The 12,518-nt window shown below is 45.2% G+C and overlaps 1 protein-coding gene across 1 annotated transcript; it reads right to left on the bottom strand.

The window, feature by feature from the left end:
• Window positions 1–1,085: 1,085 nt before the first annotated feature.
• On the bottom strand, window positions 1,086–6,249 carry AWAT1 (acyl-CoA wax alcohol acyltransferase 1; the record flags this gene model as incomplete). Its single annotated transcript, XM_081042650.1, has 7 exons — window positions 1,086–1,240; window positions 1,414–1,613; window positions 2,919–3,090; window positions 3,769–3,973; window positions 4,831–4,901; window positions 5,172–5,279; window positions 6,174–6,249. The coding sequence occupies 7 exons, from the start codon at window positions 6,247–6,249 to the stop codon at window positions 1,086–1,088; spliced, it is 987 nt and encodes a 328-aa protein (XP_080898776.1).
• Between the last annotated feature and the right edge of the window lie 6,269 nt (window positions 6,250–12,518).

The raw sequence follows: 12,518 nt of genomic DNA on the forward strand, positions 1-12,518 counted from the left end.
CATTTAAGAAAAACTTTTAAACAAAACTTAGTAAGCGTTTAAAATGTAGACATAAAGTGGATTTCCCATAGTAGAGTCTCAGGAAGGTAGCAGGTACCTTCGGATTATGGTTTTAGAGGACCATCACGAGGAGTAAGTGATCTCTGCCAATTGAAAAGTAATCCTGAGTAAGATGCCTTTGATCGATGTGAAAAGAGTGCTTGTTAGCTTAATGGTGTGGACATAAGGTAAGCCTTTGTATTTGGACACATATCACTACACAAAAAGTTGTACAGGAATGTTTATAGCAGTATTATTTATAATAGCCAAAAAGTAGGAACAACACAAAAGTCCATCAACTGGTGAATCGATAAAAAAATATGGTATATACGTACAATGAAACATTCAGCCATAAAAAGAAATAAAGCACTGATTCATACTACAACATGGATGGATGGACCTGGAAAACGTTATTCTAAGAGCGAGAGGCCAGTCATAAAAGACCACATAATCTACAATTCCATTTACATGTCCAGAATTGGCAATTCTGAAGAGACAGAAAGTGGATTAGTGGTTGCCAGGCTTGGGGGAGATGGGGAATAGGGAGTGACAGCTAATGTTAACTAGGTTTCTTTTTGGGGGGTCCTGAAAAATATTCTAAAATTAGATAATGGTAGTGGTTGCACAACTCTGTGAGTATACTAAATACTACGGAATTTTACACTTTAAACGGGTTAAGTCTATGGTATGGAAAATATGTCTCAGTTTTAAAAATGCATTAAGGCAACAATAAGAACAAGAGTGGTGGCTACTCAGGCTGCTTAGCTATCCTTTAAGTCCTCCAGGACCTGGGGCCTTGGGCTCAGAGAGGACAGGGCCTGTGCCTGTGTCTGGGCCTGGGGGGGCCTCAGGACGTCCCGTCTGGGGAATGAGTGAGAGAAACTCTTCAGGACTACAACCACAAGGGCTCTGTGGCAAGTCAGGAATGCCGAATGCCCTCCCCTAGCACAGATAGCCCCCGCCCCCATCTCCCTTTCTGCCTTTTGTTTAGCAGCAATTGATTCTCCTCTCTGAGGCACTCACTCTTGGGCATGCAGCCCATTCAGTCACAAGAAAAGCAGCCTTTGGGTCTCTGAGCAGCCATACTGGGTCTTGTGCTGGTCAAACAGTCTGCGCAGGGCATCCATGTAGAGTGTGTGGTATTTGTCCACCATCTCCTGGCTTGGTTTTTCAATTTGGGGCAGTGGCAGAGGCTCCCCGACTGCCAGGACAGACAGAAAAAAGAGAAAGGGCAAGAGTTAGAATCCTTTCTTCCTTTAACCTCCTTCTCTTTCCTGGGCCTGATTGTCTCACATCCCACATCAGCTCCCGGCTTCTTTGGTGGGGCATGGTAAGGGGGGTTGAGGTGGCCTTGGGGCTGACAGCGACACTCACCCACAGTGATGATAGGCACCGGGTATGGCAGGAGTCCAACAGAGCCTTGGCGGAAGCCTCGTCCATAGAAGACGCAGAAATAGAAACCAAGGAGGCGACGGAAGCAGCTCTGGAACTTATGCATGTAGCTGTCCTTATGGAACAGCACCTGATCATATACCTCAGTTTCTCCAAAAGTGAAGGTAGGGACCAGATGAGCCCTGTAGGAAAACCCCAATTTATTTCTCAAACACAGGTTAGAGTGGGAACCACACAGGAAGACACTTTGCTCATGGCCGGGCTGCCATCTGTTATGGAATCCTTGTGGCATAAAGTATTCCTTCTTGCACTAAACAAGCCTCCTGTATTTAGTGTCTCTTGTCCTGAAATGTTCAAGGCCAGTTGGAGTGCTAATTCTGGGACAGGATCACAAGGGCAAGATATGGGGGTACAAGGGAAGGGAGAAGAGTTTGGTCAGAGATCCACAGAGACCCATGTTGTGTAAAGGAAAGTTTCCAGGGGGTGTCAGGGAGAGGAATAGCTGACTGTTTTTACTAGTAGGAAGAACAGAGATGATGGTCATTTTGCACAGATGCGTCTATGATATACCAGTCACCCATAGGGACTTTGCATAAGGTATTCTGTTCTAGGGTCTTGGGATTAGAGCAAAGTTGTTTCCTTCTCATGGGCCATGGCAATCCACCCTGACAGTGCTCTAGGTAGAGAATCAGGCTCCTTAAGTCTTCCTGGGAGAGAAGAGGAAAGACAATACAATCTCTTATACAAATCTTTGTGTTACTAATAACAATTTCTCAGCATTCTGACATATGTTACCTACATTTGCTCCAAGCTGATGAACAGGCCACTCAGGCAAGGTCCTTAGAAGAAATACTTCCCTCTTTTCTGAGTCTTCAATAAGACAATTGTCCCTATATCCAGTGAGCTGACCTGCTCACCTAATGGGGCACCTCACAGCTCCAGCCTTGGGGTCCTGCTCTTTACCTCCTCTCTGTATGCCTGAGTCAGAGTGGCTAACGTTCATCCATCGCTTACTGTGTGCCAGGCACATGGTAGGTGTTTTATGTACATGAAATCGTTTAAACCCTACAATAACCTTATGAAGCAGTTAGAATTATTAGTAGCCACATTATAAAGATGAAAACATGAAGGCTCAGAATGGTTGAGTAAGCTGACTCCAATCCTAGTGCATACTGGCCATACCGTACTGCCTTTTGCACTTAGCATTAACAGGCCAATGGAGACATGGATGTTGATAGAGATCATGTAGGAATCATCTCTATACTGGGGCATCTCTAGCCAATTCCCCTGATAATGAATCTGGGTTTCTGGTATGGCTGGGAAATGGTCCAGCTAGCTCAGAAGGAATAGATGACCTAAACATTTTGGAAAGTCTATGGCCATCTCCCCTACTCAGTAGTAAGTTCCACAAGGGCAAGATTCATGTCTGGGTCATCTTGGCATCACCTAGCAGGTCATGCTGCTCAGAGAAGGGGACAAACACCTACCCATGCTGGAGGGCTGTGCGCACAAAGCCCTTGCGTTTCTGGAGGATGAGGGTGGTGGTGTTGGGCACACTTTGCAGGGCCTCTCCCACCCCTCCCACTACAATGCCCACGAGGTTGCCAGTGCCGTGGCTCAGCAGGTAGTCGATGGCCGGCTGACTCACGGAGCACACACCTAAAGAGAATCAAGGGGCAGAGACAGGAACAAGTGATCAGGAGAAGAGAAAAGGCTGAGGCAACACCCTCCTCTGCTTGTTTGTGTGCCCTCTGTTCCCATGGATCCCAGGAGGAGAGTCAGTGAGATTGGGCAGAGTGTGGAGAAGGGTAGGCTGTGGGCAAACACATTTCACGTGGAAGCATATCTCCACTTTGTGGGAGGCACTGGGTCAAATCTACAGAAGGAAGGTTTTGAGTGCAGTAACCAGAAGGACTTTCTGAATTCCAGCTATAATTCTACCCTCTTCTTTTTCTTGATCGCCATTAATAGCAACAGGTATTATTTATTGAGCACATACTCTGTGGCAGGCACTGGAGTGAATACTTGACTTGTGTGATCTCATGTAGTCATTATGCCACACCTGAGGTCGGGCTATTACCAGCAGCCCCATTTTACAGATGAGGAAACTGAGACTAGTTGGGGTCCAGTAGTTTGTCTAAGACCACACAGTAAGTGACACAGCCAGCATTCAAATCCAGGCAGTTTAGCCCAGAACATAGGCTTTTAACTACGATGCTATGATGACAGGGGAGGGGAGGTTGAAAGGGGGGTCAGAGGTACGGGATGGGGCTTAAAAAGCTGCGTCTCTAAGCAGAGAAATGGGCCAGAAGCTCCAGTAAGTGTGGTCAGAAGCACCTTTGGCCATGAGGTAGTCCCTAATCAAGGGGATCTTAAAGAACCAGGACAGCGTGGCCAGGTGGGGAGTGATGCCGGGGTAGATCTTCGAGAAGCCTGTGGCCTCAGTGCAGAAGTTGCAGAAGGCACCAAAGGTCAAGAGGCCATGGGGGTGAACCCCCATGACGTAGTTTTGCTCAGGTGACAGGTCCTTAGTCTTCACGATCTGCAACCATGGAGAGAAACAGCACAGGGGTGAAATAAGGTCACACGGGAAGCAAGGGGAAGACCGTTCAGGGAGCAGGGTGCTCTCCAAAGCATGAGTGGGCTTCAGGGGGCTGGGATACCAGTCTCCTCGGCCCCTGGGAAATCAGGTTGGACCTGAGGCAGCTGAATTGCTGGGTCTCTTGCCTGTGGCTGCAGGTAGTCTCGGCCATTTATGGCAGTACACCTTATGTGTGGTATCCTTTTCTGGGAGCACCATTCTGTGGAAAAGGTCAGCGACTTCTGCTCCAAAACTTGGGGCAGTTCTTGTCGTCTACTCCGAAGTGTGCTGAGAGGATCAGTGTAGCAGTCCCTTTCTAGAACCTCTTTCTGGTATTTCTCCCCCACCCTCTTCCAGTGCCCATCTAAGTAACTTTTATTGAACTTTGAAAGCCCTGCCTGGATATCACCATGTATGTCTGTGAAGCCTTTCTTTACTCCTCATCTGCCCTATTTGTATAACTTGTACCAAACCATAAATATGTACATTACACGTGAGCTCCTGGATGACAGAGGATAGTATCCTCCTCACTTCTCTGTACCCCAAACTTGTGGCACAGAGTAGGCTTTCAATGTTTGTTAAAGCAACTGAACTGTATTTGCATTTCTGCCTATGTCATCCGGTAGGTCATGCCAAGGGCATCCAAAGGGTCCTAGGAGAGTAACGAGTGCCCAGTAGCAACGTTGGATCCTGAAGTATGTTTAGCCTGCACTGACACTCTCTGGGATGCTCATTTTCCTTACGGACAACTCTAGTCATTTGGCATAAATGCATAGTATTGAGGGGACTGTGAGGGATGCTAAAGAAGAGACACTTACCGTGATGGGGAAATAGTCCCTAATGTAGGTCCAGACACTCCAGTTCCTTACCCAGCTGGAACGCCTGCCACCTGAGACAAAAATACCAGTAGGGGCTAGTGTCTGCGTGTGCCAGTCATACCCCTTCCTCTCACCCAGGGTTTCCCTAGCAGCATGGAGGGACCATGGCTCTGCTAGAGAGGGGGCAAAGGAGGGGACCCCAGGATGGCCCTGACTGGCCCAGTTCCTATGGCTCTAAGAAGTTGGATGAGAGGCCTGTGGCATGGTGGGTGGGACAGCCTAGTTACAGGGTAAGATGGAACATTCTTAGGTCCAGTTCTTTCTAGGTCCATGAGTCTTACCTTGTTCTGGGGTCTTCCAATCCAGGAAAAACCAGGCAAAGTAAAGTGCCGGTAGCGGCCACCAGGATGTAAACAGCAGATAAATGAACAATGGCTGTATGATCCAAACTGATGAGGGAGCAGGTCAGACCAAATTTGTGCTGCCAGGAGAACTTGACCACATCCAGCCCCATTAAGAGCCCTTTGAACTACCCAGTCCTCTGGTCCTGGCCTTCTGCGCATTTCAGCTCCTTCCCTTCCACTATGCATTTCTACACATCCTGCCGACGTTTCCTCTATCATCTGCCACACACCAATCCTATTTCTCTGCTTGCCTGTCATCCCTGTCTCCCTGCCCACCTACCGTCCCTCTCTTCCTGTTCCCATTCACCCACCAACTTGTCCTTCTTGTCTCCCTCCCCATCCTTGTTAAACACTGGTCCACCCTCCCTTGCCTATCCGTACTATCCATATCTCCCCACACCCCACCCACACAGCATCTGCATCCCTCTACTATTTTCCATTCACCATTTTTGCCCTCTTGCCCTTTACCATTCCTTCCATCATCTCTGTCTCCCCTCATGCAACCAGCGCCCCCCTCCCAGAAAGGAACACTCTATGGTTCAAACACAGGCTATACTTCTCTAAGTCTCTAATGCTAATGCTCCCTCTGTCCCATTCCCCATGCTCCTTTATGATCATGGACCTATCATGCCTGTTCTTTGGGCCTCATTTCCCCTCTCCAGGCAGGGAGAATTAGGAAGTGGCTGAAATTAGCTAGATCGACTCATATCCATCATGAGCCCATTCTACCCTCTGTCTGTCCTCACTATTCCCTGGGACTCTATCTCTTCCTTCTCCAGGGCACGCATGGAACTTGAGACTCCTTGGCTTTTCTCTGTAGTGCCATCTGAGATGATGAAAGGCCAGAGATGAGATTTTCATGAGCTTAAAAATCACCCCCGATCTGGCCCTGGCCTCTGACTCTGGCTTCTTGCCATGCACTCTTATATCAGTACTCACATAAGGCCACGTAGCTCAAGGGCCAATGCAGAACCAGCAGACCGTGGAGATGCTTAGGCTGCTTCAAACAGCACATGATGTGCAGGAGCCTGAGGGAGCCAAAGACCTCCCAACAGTGTTCCAAGCAGAGACGCCGGCGGCGTCCGGAAGCTCACTCAATGGTGACTATGAGGCTTTTCAGCTGCTCTCTTTCCTTCTTGTCCTGCCTACCACCCACTGCAAGGGGGCAGGCTCTGGAGTACCAAGGACTGCCCCGGAAGGTCTGAGCCCTGGGGCTCTGTCCTCCTGCCCTTTGACTCTCTCTGCTGAGATGATTGGGACATCAGGATGGAGAAAGACGAGGACTGCCATCTAGTTCCAGCAGCCCAGAGGTCGTTCTCTGGACGTTTCCAGAGAAGGGAAACGTCCCTCACAGGCTAATGTGAGACTACAGGGAGACAGACGGCTGGGGGTGTGTGGCGTGGGAGCACTTGGGGTTGGGTCTCTCTTGAGACTGACTGTTGACCTGAGGCAGCCTGGCTTGGGGCTGTCCCCCTCTTTTAACTTCTATTATAAAAATTTCCAAACACACACAAAACTAGAGGATGTAAGAAATTTTTATCTTTGTGTTCAGCTTCAAACTATTAAAATTTTGCCAGATTTGTTTCCTCCATCTCCCCACTCTGTTTTTCCTTGCAGTATTTTAAACCAATTTGAAGACATCACTTTAGCCCTGAACACTTCACTATGCATCTATACAAAAATGTGGATTTTTCTTCCATAATAACAATATCACTATCACCCTGAACAAATTTAACAATTCTCTAATAACGTCTAATATCCAGTCCATATTCAAATGTCCGTTTTATAGTTGATTAATTTGAATGAGAATCCAAACAAAGTCCACTGATGTATTTTGATGTTGTCTCTTAAACCTGTCTGTGTTTCTCTCTCTCTGTTTCTCACTCTCTCTCTCTTTCTTTAATTTTTTGATTTTAAAATGTATGCCTTAATGACTGATAAGACACATACCTTGCAGCCACCACTAGGTCAAGAAATAAAATTTTCTCACCCACCCCAGAAACCTCTCTATGTGCCCCTTTTCAATCATAAGCTTCTTCCTCTTCCCAAAGTAACCATTATCCTGACATTTAGAATAATTTTTTCCTTGCCTTTCTGTGGTTTTACTCCTCAAATGTACTTCCCTAATGACTGTGATTTAGTCTTGCCCATTTAAAAAAATTGATGTTTCTTAACTTTTCTCCTTTTAAAACTTTTACTTTGGAATAATTTTAGATTTATGGGAGAGTTGCAAAGATAATACAGAGAGTTCCCTATACCTTTCACCCAGCTTCCCCTTATGTTGACATCTTAAATAAACATGGCAGAGTTATCACAGCTAAGCAGCCAATCCTGGCACATTACTATGAACTCCAGACTTTACTCAAATTGCACTACATTTTTCTACTAATGTCCATAATGTGCTTCAGGATTCCATCAGGTCTCACATTGGATTTAGTTCTCATGTCTCCTTAGTCTCCTCCGATCTCTGACAGTTTCTTGGTCTTCCCTTGTCTTTTATGACCTTTTGAAGAGTTTAAGTCTGTTTTTATGTACAGGTTCTCCTTCATCCCTTTCCTTTCCTGATGATTTATCTGATGAAGACCCCATGACATCTGACTTGGACTTCTCTTACTCTATCTTCTTTGTGCACTTCAGCAGGTTCCTCTCTATTTCCAGTAGATTGGCAGCTGGATACATAGACTGGGTTGTACTCTGGTTTCAGCTCTTTGGTAAGCTCTTGATTTGCTTACCAAATCAAGAGATAGTAGGAACAATCCCCCTTCCTACTCTTCTTTTTTCCCTATACTATTGACCTATTGAAGAATGTTCTCACTTAGAGCAAGCCAGTCTTCCAGGCCAGAGCACCAGCTACCATGGGCAGGGTTGAGTGTATGGAGCGTGGTTCCTAAGTGAGCCCCAAACACAAGCCAAGGTGGAAAGGGGGAAGCAAAGACTCCATTCCTCTCTCTGACTCCTGTCTTTTACCTTGTTGAAACTTGATACCCATTGAAGCAAATTAAGTTGTGGGGTTGTTTTGTTTTGTGTGTGGTTTTGTTGGTTTGTTGTTTTGCTTTTCACACCTGAAGACTGTATGCTTCTAAAGGGGTGAGGACCACATCTTATTGTCAGTGCATCTGCCATGAATGCCTGGAAAGTCCTAGGCCGTCAGTAAGTGAGTGTCTTAGGTCACTTAGGTCAGTAATCAGGATGGTGTCATATGGGTAATGAGATCACAGGAGTCCTATGGAGTAGGGTGTCCTGGGGACATGAGTGATGGATAATAGGCCACACAGAAATAGAGGGCAAGGGACATGTTACAAAAGAGAAGAAGAATAAGGGAAAAGAAGGCAGGTGCTGACCTTTAAGTCAGTTTGGCAAAAGACAAAATTCTGCATACTTTGCCTCCTCTACACCTGGGGGCCCTCCGCACTCCAGATGTTTCTACTGATTGGCCCTCCAGCAAATATTAGCAGTCAAGTATTGCAGCATCTCCACCCCGCTCGGGTGTTGACATCCCTGTGGCTGAGGCTGGAGACCAGCCCCGGCACCACAGGGGAGATTGGCATTCTGTCTTCCCATAATAGAATTTTCTGGGCCTACATCAACTCCCTCTCCATTCTCTCCCATTCTTGTAAATTGCCTTCTCCGGGACTTCGCCTGGAAGAACTTTCAATAATGTGTACTTTTTCCATTTTTTCTCTCTCTTTCCTCCTGCGCTCCCGAAAAAAAGCAGATAAGTTGTTGAGAAGACACTCAACTACAGAGACGTGATCTGTACATATAGTTTTCCTTTTAGCAGCAGATCCCATCCCTTGTATTTGTTTTTAATGCTTAAAGTGCCATGGACTTCCGCTTGATAGTAGTTGTATTTTTCCTATCTACTGATTGATAAATATATGATAAAGTAAAGAACTATGGGTACACATCATGGCAGTATACATCATGACTTAAAAAAAATGTACAAGCACATTACTTATTCACTCTAGACATGCTTGGACCACGTAGGAATTTTCAGAACCCTTGTAATAAAATGACTGCCCCACTCTCCAGCAGTTTGCTGCCTACAGATTTGAAACAATGGCTTGTTTGCTTTTTTCAAAATGGAAATTGATTTATTGTTTTTCCTGATGATAAAAACAATCCATATAAATCCTAAAAACATCAGACTACGGAGGAAAGAATAAAAAGAACAAAAGTCACTCATAATCTCACCACCCAGAAATAACCACTGTTAACTGTCAATATCCTGGTATCTCTCTCTCATTCTGGACTTTTTTTCTGCACAAATATAGTCATAGACATAGTGTCACTGTGAAGAGTTTGGGGTCTTGAGTTTAACATATATAGGTCTGTATCTCAGCTCAGCCACTTAAGTGAAATACAGCAAAATTACTTAACCGCTTAATGCCTCCGTTTCCTTATCTATAAAAGGATGAGTGTAATATCTGCCTACATCACAGGGTTGTCACAAGGATAAAGTAATTAATGTAAAGCACTTTACTTAGTGCCTTGCTCATGTATATATACATATTTGAAGCTCAATAAATGTTAGTTATTATGTATAATTTATTAACCAAGATGGAATCGCATTCTTTATACTGCCTTATGACCTGCTTTTTCACCTAATGGTACATCGTGGACATTTTTCATGTCAATTTTGTTTTATAACATTATACATAACATTTCATTGTATGGATGTGCCATGATTCATTTAACCAATCTCCTGTTACAGAGGAAGCACTAATTTTCAGACATACCTCTTCCACTAGCTGGGCAGATTTCTAGGTCTTTTAATGGTAGGCGAAAGGTCACTGATCAGAAACCCTCACTTACCCGCAGCCTTTTCAACAGCACTGCTCAGTTCCTCTCTCCCAGCAGTTTTTAGGATTTACTGGTGCAGAAGGTCGGGTATTTCCTCAAGCCTCCATTAGCTTGGGGTAGGGTCCAGGGACCAGGTAGCGCAGTCAGCAGAATTGGCCTCTCTCTGTAAGCAGATAACTTGGTCTGAAGAGAGGGCTTGACCCTCTTATCCAAACAGGTCTGGAAACAGGTTTCATGAAGGCTCCCCAAATTCTACTACACCTGGTAGGGCTGCTGCATAGATTCACCTCAGCTCAAGCTCAGAGAATGTTTAAATGCAAGCCACTGCCAGGACTGAGCTGCAGCATAGGAAAGGGGACTTGTTAGCTGTGGACCACTAAGATCAGTCTGCACCCAGGAAAAACTGAGGTAAGAAATCTGTTGTATCACCATGTTGCTTTCTCATTGTTTTTTTTTTTTTTTTTTTTAAAGAATTAATCAGTTCTCGCCTGAACTAAAGGTGAAAGTGATTGTGATTTCCTAGGCCTGGAACTTTCTTGGTATGTGGTGGTCCTGGCCACCCTGAATTAGTCAAATAAAATGGAGTGGAGGCCCAAAGAAATGAGGAAACCTGGAATGTGAGAACTTGTTAGGAAGTACTAATCACGATCCTTGGTTGATGATACACTCTCATTATTGTTTTACGGACATTCTTTTGCCCTTATCTATCTTTATTGATCCACATTTCCAGTAGGGATTTTCCTCTTTAGCACTATACATGAGAAGAACTGTCCTTGTCCCTGGGTCATAATTTAGCAGCTAACTGTCTGGTCTGGCCTTCATTTCCTTCTTAGAGGCCCACCTCAGCTTATCCCCCCTCTGGCTATCTGCCTGCTCCCTCTAAGCCTGTGTTGCCTGCTAAGCAATTGGGTGAATTTATGCTGTATGGTGTGTACAAGAATAGCCAAGCTGGGGGCGGCCGGGATCAAGGATTTGTTTAGTGGGAGAGCTGTGGGAGTGAAAACCAGAGTTTGCAAAGAAAGCACCTGTCGTGTCACTGAATATGGCTAGGCAAATGCTAACAGGAAGCAGCTTCAGTCTCCCCAGTGTCCTTGGACTCTGAGGAGCTAAGAATCGATCAGTCTGAAGAGGAACAGTTTATTGGCTGCAAACTGCCTGGTGCCTATGCACCCTCACTGGGTTCTTTTTCACTGCCAAGTGCAGGCACAGGTAACAGCCAGTTATCTCATACATTATGTCCCTGATATAGGAGTTTACTCCACTGGTCCCTTGATGTTCCTGGAAGATCTTACTGTCCCACCCTTTTCACCTTGGTGCCAGAGAGACTACAAGAGTCTTAAAGAATCATAAAATTCTTCATCTTATCTTTTGGGATAAGTGTCCCACTTTTGTATTGGAAGGTATAGTACGCTTGCCAAAGTTACTGTAGCTGCTGGCAGGTGGGTAAAGAGGGCTTCCCTGTCCACTGCAGGGTTGTGGGGAATTACATCAGCCTGTATTGTCCTTAGCCTGTTCTAAAGAATGAAACTCTGTGTATGGCTATTTGGTCTATGGGAATGAGAGAAACGCCTGTCATGCCCCTACACCATGATCTGTTTACCTGCAGGGGACAGGGAGGCCTAGGAGGGGCCCAAGCCTACAAGCAGGGCCACAGGTTGCAACCGCAAATGTGTCTAGGAACCAGAGGTACTAGACACGAGGCAGCAAGGCTGAGAGCTATTGACAGGGGATCGTGGGGATGGTGAACTCGAGAGGGCCTGCTCCTCCGGGCTTCAAAGTTCGTTTTGTCAACGTTTTTGTGTAAAAAAAAAATGAAACATAGAAGAAAGTTGAAAGAACAGTATAATATACACTTGTATATCATCTACCTCTTCAATTAAACAATTGTGAATATTTTGCATATTTATTTTATCTCTCTCTATATGAATTATATATATGTATATATATGTATATATAAATGTGTTTTCTTTTCCTAAACAATTTCAAATTTTAAAAACAATAGCTGCACTGTCTAAACAAAATGCAACTATAAATAGATTTGGCCCAAGGGCTGCTAATTTGTCACCATAGGAGAGGGACTGGGAATGAAAGTCACAGACCAAGTGTGGCGTACCAGGAGGGAGTCCCAGAGGTCCAGTCAACATCGAGAGATCTGACGTGGGACAAAGGGTGGACTAGCAGAAATAGGCATGGCGTTGTAGCACCTCCCCAGTCTTCTTGTTTCGGAAAAGAGTATATCATCCTTGTCAGATAGGCTCATGTTTTTTCTTTTCTTTGTGTTATTGTCAAATATATCATACATATAAAAGAGTTGAAAGAATAATGATGAGAACATATATATTTACAACCCAGCTAAAGAAATAGTATCTACCAGTACTTTGGAAGGTCTCTGCATGCCTCCCCTTCATCTCTTCCCTCACCACGAATAACTACTATGCTGATGCTTCTCAGACGCAATCATGCTTCCAGGACACTCTTATA

The sequence above is a fragment of the Rhinolophus hipposideros genome (assembly GCF_964194185.1).
Source record: "Rhinolophus hipposideros genome assembly, chromosome: X".
Lineage (NCBI taxonomy): Eukaryota > Metazoa > Chordata > Mammalia > Chiroptera > Rhinolophidae > Rhinolophus > Rhinolophus hipposideros.